We start from the raw sequence: 12735 nt of genomic DNA on the forward strand, positions 1-12735 counted from the left end.
CTGAAGAATGAATCTGCGAACTGCTTAGTTTTGCAAACCTTGTTTTTTGTTCGCAGCCGCAGTGATGTTGTATGTGCATATTGGCGATAACTGTATGAAATGTTAGATTTATTGCAGACACAGTCGATGTAATGAGCATTACTTTCGACGTTCGTGGTTTTAGGCAACGCACTATTAGACTTACAAAGAACTGTCTCCGTGATAAAAAGTAGGAGCATCGAAAGCTATAACCAGCGTTAATACATAAGCTATTACCAGGGTTGCCTACGACATGGACCCCCCAAAAAGGACAACCAAATAATTAATTTTTTAAACAAAACAAACGTTTTCGTTTACACGAAAATACACGAAACAAAACAAAAAGAAAAATACATGTGTTAATATAAAGCCGGAGTTAACGATGGAAGCTAATTAACTTGCGTTTAGTATTCCCGCAACAACATGTAGGCTAATTTTCCCCAGCTTTACAGGGCGCATTTAGGGGTCTTTATTTGTAAATTGTGGTGAAATTAATAGTTTTTCTCAGTCGAGGCTCCATTTTTATCCACACTGATATTTTATCTGATTCTAATAAGATTGTCGTAAGCTCGTGCTGGTCCCGCTAAAATGGCATCGCAGGCCACCGTTTTGAAACAGCTGTGTGAAAAAAAGTTTGGTGACAACAGCTGTAACCACAGGCATAGAGTTACAAATTACATAACCTTTTCTAGAAACAACTATCACGGTTCTGCTCAAATCACAAAATGCATTCGTCGTTTCACTTTGTTAAAATTGTCTAGCCTAAATTAAAAAAGGAATACTGACGGTGACTAAGAACAGGAAATGCACCACCAGTGAAAATAAAACTTTGGTTGTCAGATCCCTTCAAAGTGGGATTTCTTAGATTATACTACACCAGTTGACGGTCTGTGACAAGATAAATCAATAAAACATAAGGTATCATGATGTGTTAAACTACAACCACTTCCCAATTCAATCTAAGGATTACATATCCTATTTTATTATGTTTTTCTTAAAAACAACAACCTCATTTGACAGTCCACAAACCACAACAAAAATTTATGCAAGTCCTGTTCTATTGTCAAATCAAACACTTAAAAGAATATAATGCTGGGAAAAGAATTTTATGTAGTTGTATGTCTAATGCTATTTTTATGTGTAATTTATAGATGTCAATTTAAATGTCATTTAAATGATTGATAACCGAAAAAAATGTTTACAAATAAGGTTTATTTTGAGTGTACTGATCAGTTGTTTGGCATTCAAAGAAGTACAACACAATGCAGTTATACTGGAGTGATTACCACTTTCCAACATATGCATGGAAAAAAACTAAAATCTTTGTGCCATTCAAATGGAAAAGAAAAACATGTGGAAACATCAGTGCCTGTTATTGTGGAATTAGGGGATATACAACAACATTTGGGAAATGTTTTAAACCAGTTTCAACACATCAATGAGTTAAAGAACCTAAACAAGATTGCCTATATTAGAAGTGCTGTTTTGTTTAATGCTGCTCTTGCAAGAAAACCAAAAAACAGCAAAGAAATACGAAACAAACTTTATGATCTGTGTACTTGCATTCTCTATGAAGCTGGTGCTGAAAACTGTGAAGCCAATTTAGTGGAGAGGGCTATGAGGTGCAGAGAAACACTGACAGGCCTTAGGCAGGGTGTTGAGGATTTTCTGGAGCAAAATTTGAATGCACATGGGAATGAATCCCAAAAGCTACAATTTATCAAAAGCATTGAAGACCTGCAGCAAGATATTTCAGAGCAGTATATAACATTGATGACAGAAATCTTTGAGTATTGTGTAGCTGTTATGGGTACAACACCATGCAAATATGCTCTTCTGGGAATGGGTTCTCTTGCAAAGAAAGAAATTACTCCTTATTCTGACTTTGAAAGCATTATTATTTTGGAAGATGAAATTCACCTACAGTCCAATTATGAAGAGATTCTTGATTATTACCGATGGGTGGCCATGCTGTTTCAGATTGTGCTGGTAAATATTGGTGAAACTATCATACGATTTATGGCTATTCCTGGTCTTAATTCTCAAGAAAACAAAGACGGAAACTGGTTTTATGATGCCCATACACCATGTGGTATTTCTCCAGATGGTTATGCTGCTGATGCATGCAAAAATCCTCTTGGGAGACAAGAAGTCACACAATCCAAGCCACATAAGTTGGAACTGATTAAAACAGCAAAAGACATGGTTGAACTTGTAGATCAAAATGCTTGTGGCAAAAGCTATGACAGTCGCTTAGCTGATATGCTGACAAAAACCCGCCTTGTGACTGGTGACAAGAATTTGTACAATTTTTTCCAACATGGCGTCAAAGCAGTAGTGAATCCAGAACAAAAGAACAAGGCACAGAAAACAGTACAAGAATCGGTTGAACATATGCAAGCCAACCTTATGGAATTTAATAGTGGGTACAGCTTATTGAGACAAGAACAGTCAACAAAACTTGATATAAAACGCTTTGTGTACAGAAGTCTTCCCCTCCTTATTTCTGCTTTGGGTCGGCATTATAACATTGAAGAAAAATCATCATTTGCAATAGTTCGGAAACTGGTTGAACAAAATATAATTCCACCTCAGTACATGGATGAACTTTTGCTGGGCATTGCTATCATTTGCAAGATTCGGCTTTTAAACTATAGTCATGAAAAACAGCAAAAAGACCTTTTGTCAACTATTGATGAAAGTGAAGGTTTTACTCGGTCTATGGAACACTCAGATGGAAAAAGAGTTGACAAAAAAATGCGAGAAATGGTACATGAAGAAGAAATTGACTGTTTTTTTAATGCAGCAATTCGACTGCAATCTTTCATGGCACAAAAGTTCAAACTGGTTCTTGCCAAACAAAGCAACATGAACCATATCTTTCCACTGCTTCACATTCTCCCACAAGAAAAGCTTCAGTGCCTCACAAACTTTTATTTGGGTCGACATGAAAAGGCAATTCAACTTTGCGAAGAGTTTCAATCGAAACAAGAAACTGAAGACACTCAAGACAGCGGTGAGTAACTTAATGTTCTTAACAGATCAATATTAGTGGGTATTGTATGTAGCGTTTGGCACAAACTTGTAGTTAATTCACTCCTGCAGAAAGCATACTTTTAAACCATTATTTGAAAAATTTTCCATTTTGTTTTTACAGAATACATGGAGAGGATGCAGGCAAACTTCAACAGTTTATTGGCAGGTTCATACCTTTGCCTGAGGAAATATGAAAAGTCAATTTTTCACTCAGAACTTGTTCTTGCTTCAAAACATATGCAACACCACAATGAAGAAAGGATTGATACCTTTGTAAAATTATCATTGTGTTATGTCCAGATAAATGAGCCAACTAAAGCATTACATTATGCAAAACAAGGGCTTGCGATCTTGGAGAGCAACAAACTTAGAGAGTGTGAAGAAAATTTTGTTGCCAAATTGGAACTAATAATATTTCATTCATTGTTCCTTTGCTACTACTACCTTGACAATTATGAGGAAGCAGACAAGTTTCTAAAATTGGCAATGCAAAAACTTTCAGAAATCAGTGAAAAAAGCAATTTTATCAAAGAGTTAGAGATAAATGCAGGTCAATTGCTGTTAAAAACTGGTAACTTAGAAGGAGCTAGAGCTGCATTTTTGAAAGCATTAGACCAAAGCAAAAAGCAAACTGACAATGAGTCCACTGATCCAGACGTTGGAAATGCACTTTTTGCAGCTGGTGCCACAGCGAAATTGCTAGGGATGCACACAACGGCATCGGAAAACAATGAAAAAGCCTTTTCCATATTTAAATCAACCAAAAATCCCCGATTTAATAAACAAACCGCATACCTTGAAATAACCCAAGCGACCTATCGGTTGGTTGAGTATGACGACAGAATAGCAGACAACCTTACAAATTTGAAAACACTTTTGGAATTGTTTGATAAAATTGACATTGCGATGGAAGTTTTTACTCGACCAAGTGACTATGAATATGATGCAACTTGGCCAAGTAGCAGTGACCAAATTGCTGAACGATTGGAAAAATTTCCTAATGTCCTACAAAACTTTGGAATGGCCCCAGGTGTGGCAATGCACAATTGGAAAGGAGCCTTGCAAATTTTTCCTGAGATTGTGTACAGTAATGGAAAAAGAATGAATAAACACATTACAGCAATGGCAAAATTCAAACTTGCCATTACTGTCTGTGATTACATGAGCATTGGGCCAAAAGTCAAGGTAAAAGCAGATTGCTTTAAAAGTATTGCAGATTCTCTTTGTGCATTTAAAGCCCATGGTGCAGCTCTGCAAAATTACCAACAGGAACTGAAGTTCAGAGAATCACAGTTAGCTTGTCCAGACAGTGAGATTGCAACCTGTTACCATTGCATTGGAAGCTGCCACAAACAACTCGGTAATCATACTGAAGCAATCAAGTGCTTCAGAACTGCTACCGAAATGAGAAGAAAACATTCTGAACTCTTGCATGAAGCCAACCAAAATATGGCCATTGGAAAAAGTTTGTTTGATGGAAAAAGGTTCAAAAGAGCTTTGTACTTCTTTAAAAATGAATTAGAAACAAGACAAAACATGAGAATGGAAGCAAAAAATGATGAAGCTAAAGTTAAATGTCAGTTTATGATTGCACTTTGCCACGCAAACCTGGGAAATCCTGAAATCATACTTTTACTTTTCAACAAAGTAAATGTACTTTTAATGGCTAAAAGAGATACTGGCTCATCACAAACAAGAGCAGAGTGTATGGAGTGGATCGGAAAGATTAACCTAGAAATGAATCAGGCAGACAAAGCACTGGAAAACTTTGAAACTGAATTACAAATCCGTTTTGAGATCACAAGTGATATACATAAAGATTCTAAAATAGCTAATTGTTACTTTAGCATGGGAATGTGTTATTTACAATGTTTTTACCATGAAGAAGCGGCAACTAATTTTAAACTGGCACTAGAGGTATTGGTAGCAAATGGAAACCCTGAATGGAAAAACAAGATTGAAGAATGTATCACTTGGCTAGACATATGCCAACAAAATGTGTTGCATTAGGTTGTGGTGGTTCCGCACCTTATTGGAAAATCCAAACATTTCCACTAGAGTTTGTTTCAAACCTATATTTTCTAATAAGCTGTAAAACATTGAGGCATCTGTTATACACAAACCACAATCAATCTGTGTTAAGATTTACACTTTTTGTTCTTTAACAGTTTGTGATACTGTATTTATTTGAAGTTAAGTTGTTGCTTATAAAGTTTTTCACCCAACTATTTGTGCAGTTTGCAAACAAGGGCCGCTTACATGTTTGCTGATATTATTTCCATACAAAGCTTTTATATCTATTTTGCGATCAAAATTACTTTGCTTATTGGCATACTATCAAGGAAAAATGGTATTTGTATGCGTTGTATGAGAAATTGGTATTGCAAAAGTGCAAACTGTAGTCATTACCTTTATGACCTTCTCTTCAAGCATTGAATCTGAAATGCACTTCTTTTGCATTTTTTTAAATTTTGTTGTGCTGTTGGGGACTTATAATGTTCTTGTGTAATTAATGTTGTTAGCAGTTTCATTAGCAACTGCAAAAAGCATGCTTTTAACAACTGTATTTAGTGCACACAATACCCACCCTATTTGCTTATAAGTAGTGTAAACAAATATAGTTTTTCTAAAATTGTATTTAAAATATTGTTTTTTTGGAATTAAATTTATAATATGTATATTTTTATATTACTGCATGTAACTATTACAATCATGAATGTGACTAAAAACTTGAGTTATAGTCATTTCAGAATAAACATAGAAATACAGAAAAAGTAGACAATATTCTACAGAAGTAAATGAAATTGTCTTACCAATAATGTCACACAGTCGTTTGCTTTTTACATTTAGATCGACACTTGACAGAAATTTTCACAGAACATTTGACATATAAGCTAAACAGTTAATTAGTTCTTAATCCCAATTTGGGGAAAATAACACAGTCGTCTATTATCGGCGGAACAGAAAAAACATCTTGGGTAAATTACTGGACAAATCTCAACAAATTAAACAGCTTGCTTAACAAAAGCTACCAATTTTGGCAGTTTGCAGCGCGCGAATATTGGACGAGCAACTGATAAAAAACGTGGCACATAGGCGTAAGCAGGGCAGCCAATATATATTAGGAAAGAGGGCTTTTCTAGACACCGAATAATAAATGTAGTTATCTTTATGGAAATTATTGAACAAAATAAAACTTTACCATCAAAATTAACGTAAAACGGCTCTTTTAATTAAATTAAAATGAGAACCGCTGGTCGGGTTGTAGGAATTAGGTATGTATGTGTATTACGTGTTCTTGCGCTTCCGATTGTGCTAACAGCAATAGTCCAGCCGTTGGTTAGTTTGTTTTATTATAACACCAACAGTAATGCAATTTAAACGTGGCTTGAAGTAATGTGATTCATACGCCCAACCGAAGTCGAATCGAATAGAATAATGTCCAGGGGTAGGGCGAAGCCCTTGTGCCCCCGAGAACTTGGAAGACACGGTATTTAAACACATATCAAAACAACGTCATTAAACTACGCACATGGGATCTGTGATTTGCCTGGAGGTACAGAACATTTACATCCTATGTCAAAACATCAATTAGCAATTATATGGGATGTACCTCTGCGGTCTCACGCAATCAAACACTTGAGGTATATAAATCACGTAATGGGAAAACTTACAAGTCACGTCCGCTCTTACTCATGACGTCAATGCGAATATTACATCATTATGTTACATTAGTCTTCCTCCAAAAAGTGTTTTACATGAAACATTCACAAGAAAGAATTGCGAAAAAAACATGTGAAAACAATTGTGACGATACGAAAGAAAAACATTTAATTAACCACACCAAAACTGATACGCGTTAACAGTACAATTTGTCATAACGCTTGCGCGTCTCTCGAGCTCGGTTGTCGACAGTTCCGAAAATTCGAGAATCGGTCTCAGCAGTGGTATGGGAAATTCAAATGTCCTCCTTCATTGTGCCACAAGTAGTTGTATGAATTCACATTTCTGTAACAATAAAATAAACAGCAGTACACGTACAAAAACAGTTTGCTTTGTGCTAGAGCAAAATTTAGATGCAATTACAAATAACAAAACATCACTAAATAATAATTGCTTTTACTCTACGTGGTCAAAGTTATTCACGTAAATATGCTTCAGTAAGCAACATCTGAGGCAGCTATGGCCTAGTAAAGATATCTGGTCTAGTGTCTAATGCATCATGTTTCCAATTGGGACGCCATCTAGCCAGTAAAGGTATAGCAACCTTGTGAAATGTCATGGGAGAGTATAAGTGCGGGGAAAAGCTCATCCCGTCAAAAATAAAATAGAGCATGTTGCTTGTAGACAATAAGGACTGGTGTAAAGCAGGTACGCGCGAGAAGCTAACGTATTTCTCAGAACCACGAAAAGTAATTAATTGTGTTTATCAGGCACAATCGCTACCAAGAGCTAACTTTTCTTAGGTGGCATACTAGAGAATAAAGTGTCTCAACTCGCAAAGTCGAGTCTCCACGAAGCTAATGGATATCGAGACAAGCAAAAGCGATAATAAAAAGCTTAGTTTCGAAATTAATAGTTCAAATTAAGTGTGTGTTTTCACAATAAGTAGCTTTTAAACTAGCACATTACAAATAAAGAGACAAACAAAGGTGTTAGTATAACATATCCCAAGAATGGGGTAGGCAAAGAACTTAATGACATAACAAAAACAATAAGGAAAACTTAACTGGTAAGATTCAAGAAGCGTCATCGTTGAAGTAGTGATTTATGACGATGCTTGATGTATTTGCTTGTTTCCATTTGTTCCGTAATCCAGTTATAATAGACAGTTTGTGTTTCCGATCTCCGTACCTCGAATAATGTGTGATATCCTCACGCGAATTAGTGCGACCTCCAAACCGAATTCGTCTCCGAACGTACGCGAATGGATAGTGTCCTCCTCAGTGGCTCGAGCTTGATTGATTCGTCAAGAAATTGAAAGCTCGTGCTCTTGAATCCTTGTGGATGGATTGATTGATTGATAGTAACCTTCTAGCACTTGGCAAGGCTTAGTGCTTGTTCGTCGACTCGTCGCAGTCGAAGCGATGCTTGATTGTAGCGGAATTAAGTTGTACCGCTTGCTTGATTGTTGCTTGACACTTGAATGGATCAGAAGGTTATTTGTTGAATGGTTTAAGAAAGATTATCTTCGTTTAGATGATGAAAGATCTTCCGACCAAAAAGTACAATTGTTTTGGTACTCACGGTCACAGTTGTTGTTGTTGTTGTTGTGGTTGTTGTTGTTTGACGTATTTCTTCTTCTCTTCTTGCAATTTACTGCTGGTAGCAAATCACGTCGGGGTCACCAATTGTAGGAATTAGGTATGTATGTGTATTACGTGTTCTTGCGCTTCCGATTGTGCTAACAGCAATAGTCCAGCCGTTGGTTAGTTTGTTTTATTATAACACCAACAGTAATGCAATTTAAACGTGGCTTGAAGTAATGTGATTCATACGCCCAACCGAAGTCGAATCGAATAGAATAATGTCCAGGGGTAGGGCGAAGCCCTTGTGCCCCCGAGAACTTGGAAGACACGGTATTTAAACACATATCAAAACAACGTCATTAAACTACGCACATGGGATCTGTGATTTGCCTGGAGGTACAGAACATTTACATCCTATGTCAAAACATCAATTAGCAATTATATGGGATGTACCTCTGCGGTCTCACGCAATCAAACACTTGAGGTATATAAATCACGTAATGGGAAAACTTACAAGTCACGTCCGCTCTTACTCATGACGTCAATGCGAATATTACATCATTATGTTACAGGGTCATACCGTTGACAGAGACGCATTTGTATCGTCGCTGCTAATTCCTTTTAATTGTCTGTTACCTACTGTGCGCCAATAAGTTGGAACCACGTCGCTTTAAATGGAAAATGTAAGGTTGACGCAGCCAGATTTTAGAATGAGCTGTATCAAAGTTTAGGCTTGGTAACATATTAACAAAGTATTGAATTGAAAATACATGTAGTTAGGACTACGTTTGGTAAAAACGCATGAAGCTAAACAATGTAGGCCTATTACAAACAACCCTAATGCTTGACGCTGCCATATGTGTTTGATTCGTGTTGTAAATCCGACAAAGTGTGCCAAAAACTGCAAAATATAATCGGTAAGTGGGCTCAACGTTAAAAGGGTTTTGTTTGTAGTGTGCAGTCAACCGTCAACGCAACTGACGAAAAAATGCTTGAAAGCCCCACAGGCTGTATTATTTTATCAATACTATTTATATGTACATGCTAATTGCAGTGCAAGTAAGTTACCTCAATTGTAGCGTAAGTAGGTTACAAGTTTTTAACAACTTTAGCAACATTTAGGATAGTGCTGTAATAGGCTATAGTTGCCTCAAGCACAACTGTCAACTTTAAGTAGGTACTTCGTTACTATGAAGACAGTTTATTGAATTCAAGCCTGTGCAAAACTTTTACAAACAGTTGTATCAAAAAAAGTCTGTGGAAAACCCTATCAAACTGTTGGAACCTCAGTTTTCGTAACAGTAGCCTAAGCCGTATGAGCGCCCTTGTTTGAGTATAAACACTGTATGACGCTTAGGGCATTTCTCATTTACCTCAAACACAAAATTAAACGTGTCCCCATAGTTGTGGCATACGGAGACTTATGGAAAAAACAGCCGATGACCAATTGGAAAGAGAATTGTGTGTTGATTTGAGGTTATCTTGTGACAAAAATGGAAAAGAAACAGATTTGTTAAAAAGTTGTGCAGTTTTTCATGAGCTTGGTCGCATCTACAGGGGCAGAAGTCCTGACAAAGTATCACTAATTCAAAGTGCAGTATTGTTTAACGGAGTTATTTGCCGCAATCCTCCGAATGTTGCCGAAGTCAGGAAAGACCTCAACGAAGTCTGTTTACACGTTCTGCATCTAGCAAAAGCTGCACGTCGTAACGAGAACCTGACTGAGGCTTGTCATCTATATCACCAACGCCTAAAAAGGATTAGAGAATCCGTTGAAGCTGCATTGGGTAAAATGTTACCTATCGCCGAGTGTTCCGAAGAAGAATTTCAACAATTGACAACACAAAAAGTCGAGGCGATTGAATTCTTGCAAAGTAGGATAACGTTAGATTTTGCATCGATTATGAAAGATATCATGGGCCATTGTATAGAAATCATGGGCACGCCACCTTGTCGATATGCCTTAGTTGGGATGGGGTCATTGGCCAGACAAGAAATAACACCATACTCTGACTTTGAAAACATCATTGTATTGGAGGAGGACGTTAGCAGCGATCATGTAATCGAATACTTCAGGTGGGTGTCAGTTATCTTTCAGCTGATTATTGTTAATATGGGCGAGACTATCATCGCTATTATGAACTTGCCGTATTTAAACAGCTACAACGACAAACGTTTGAATTGGTATTACGACGCTTACACGCCCAGGGGGGTGTGTTTTGACGGACTTGTACCATATGCATGCAAGTACCCGCTCGGGCGCATTGAAACGTTAGGGAGACCTTGGAAAACCGAACTGATAAGGCCAGTAAGTGCCATGTTGGAATATCTTCAAGCTGATATCGATTTAAAGAATGGGTATCACCTGGGCGACATGTTGACCAAAGTTTGCTATGTTGGAGGTGATATGGATATTTACAAGACCTTTGAACAAGGTGTTATTGAATGTGTACATCATGAGGTTGTTACCCACGATTACAAACCTAGCAGGTTCACACCAATTTTACAGAAACATCCATTTCATTGGCAAGTCAGCGAGGACGTTCGCTCTTTTAGCCCTCTCATTAACTCCGAAACAATAATTGAAAATGCTCAGTTAAACATTAAACGAATGATATACAGAGCTGCTACGTTGTCAGTAGCAGCATTGGGACGCTTTTACAAAGTCCATGCAGCCTCTTCGTTTCAGCAGGTCCGTGCGCTTAGTGAAGGCGGCTTTATTGACAAATCCCTTGAAGCTGACCTGCTGTTTGCTGTGGCCGTCGCATGCGAAACACGATTAAAAATTTACAGCCGATATCGAAGTTTGCGCGACGTTGTTTCAAACTCTATTGACAACCAAACCACAATTGTTGAAAAATTGATGGGCTGTAAAGGTTATGTGACTTACTTTGAGGCAGTGACAAAGGCTCAGCAAACAGTTTTAAAAGTTGTGTGTGACAATACTATTCCACAATTGGAGAACTACGGTCCTTTCAGAGTCGCAATGTGGCATGCCATTATGCGAAACTTTGACAAAGCCATTGGTGAAATTGAACAAAGGGCTCATAGGTATAAATTACCTGATAACGCATTGAATCCGGAAGTTTATCATTTGTGGGCTTACTGCTATTATAAATTAAGTCAATACAAAAAGGCATTGCCATATTTTTCTTCAGCAAAACTAACAGCCATCGCGAATGAATATCCGTTTCAATTCAAAGTAAATTGCGACTTGTACATCGGCAAATGCATGATGCAGTCAAACTGGCTTCCAGAGGAAGTTTATCGACATTTTAAGGCGATTCTAGAAGACATTGAAACGTATCGCGGCAATGAGTCTCTTGACCGTGCTTATGCTGAATGCCATTTGTGGTTAGGGAAAGCGAACTTTAATGTGAAGGATTATGCACGCAGCGGCGATCATTACAAAGAAGCTCTGTCCATGTTTCGCTACATGAAATTAAAACGTGAACTGGCAGAGACTGAATGCTGCTTCGCTAACTCCTTACTGCAACAAAAAAAGTTCCGTGAAGCACTTCAGCATTTTCAGAATGAGCTGGGGGCCCGTCCGAATAACGACAAGGACTTGGATGTTATCAAATGCTATGAAGCAATTGCTGAATGCAAAGAATGTATTGACCTGGAAGAGCTATGAAACGACTACAAACGCATGTTGTCAAAATATATTTTTCCCATGTAGCGCTTTGGGTTAATCACGAGACAAATTAAACATACATTGCATTTATTTGTTTAATGTGGAGGTGTAGACGTTGTTTTTATTTTGTGTAAATTCAACCCGCTATGTAAACCTCTATGTAAGGTATATTTCTAGCGTTAAAAAATACAAAATAATAATCAGTTATTTGCAAAAGCATGTTGTAAGTTTGAACTTACGTTGTTTTTTATGGTTATTCACCTATTCACCCCGTTTTATATTCACCTATTCATTACACGCTTTATAGTTGTGTACACACGAAGTACTATAAGCGTTTGTTTTTATTATAAACGTGCATTACGAAGTGTGGGCTATATATTGCAACGGATATGAACTGAATGGATGAAATATTTTACCAGTTACATCTTTACCTGTGAATGTGCAAATGGCCTCGTGTCCCATAAGACAACAACATAATATCATAACGGCTATATAAATTCTATCACAATTACCTGGTGTGTTCTCATTTAAGTTAATTTTGGTGTATTGTATTTTTTACTCTGAGGTATATTAGTTTATGTTTTTCAAACTTCACTGTGCGTTTTTGAGTTACTGAATACAAGTGATGCGTGAGCGCTGAGTGGAAGTAAATTGCTAAATTTAGACACACTTCTTTACTATTACAGCCAAGATCGGTTACTTATTATAAAACTACAGTGGTTCGTAAACCTTTGTCGGATCGACACGATTTTCGATTCTGGAAATTCCAGCGATATCTTGGCATTTATATGAATT

At 37.3% G+C, this 12735-nt stretch overlaps 2 protein-coding genes and 1 long non-coding RNA gene across 3 annotated transcripts; 2 read left to right on the forward strand and 1 right to left on the reverse strand.

Annotated features, from left to right (window-relative positions):
• Positions 1-1156: 1156 nt before the first annotated feature.
• Positions 1157-5732, forward strand: LOC145219098 (uncharacterized). Its single transcript, XM_080086476.1, has 2 exons — positions 1157-3034; positions 3176-5732. The coding sequence occupies exons 1-2, from the start codon at positions 1213-1215 to the stop codon at positions 5062-5064; spliced, it is 3711 nt and encodes a 1236-aa protein (XP_079942602.1). The 5' UTR covers positions 1157-1212; the 3' UTR covers positions 5065-5732.
• A 658-nt stretch (positions 5733-6390) lies between these two features.
• On the reverse strand, positions 6391-8870 carry LOC145220217 (uncharacterized). Its single transcript, XR_013858036.1, has 2 exons — positions 8302-8870; positions 6391-8195 (listed from the first exon to the last, which is right to left on the reverse strand). It is a non-coding gene; the product is annotated as an uncharacterized LOC145220217 (long non-coding RNA).
• Positions 8871-8987: 117 nt separating this feature from the next.
• Positions 8988-12580, forward strand: LOC145217583 (uncharacterized). Its single transcript, XM_080084859.1, has one exon. It carries the CDS (start codon positions 9727-9729, stop codon positions 11938-11940), a length of 2214 nt encoding a protein of 737 aa, XP_079940985.1. The 5' UTR covers positions 8988-9726; the 3' UTR covers positions 11941-12580.
• The last annotated feature ends 155 nt before the right edge of the window (positions 12581-12735 follow it).

This window comes from Phallusia mammillata, chromosome 3 (assembly GCF_965637545.1).
Source record: "Phallusia mammillata chromosome 3, kaPhaMamm4.hap1.1, whole genome shotgun sequence".
Taxonomy (NCBI): Eukaryota; Metazoa; Chordata; class Ascidiacea; order Phlebobranchia; family Ascidiidae; genus Phallusia; species Phallusia mammillata.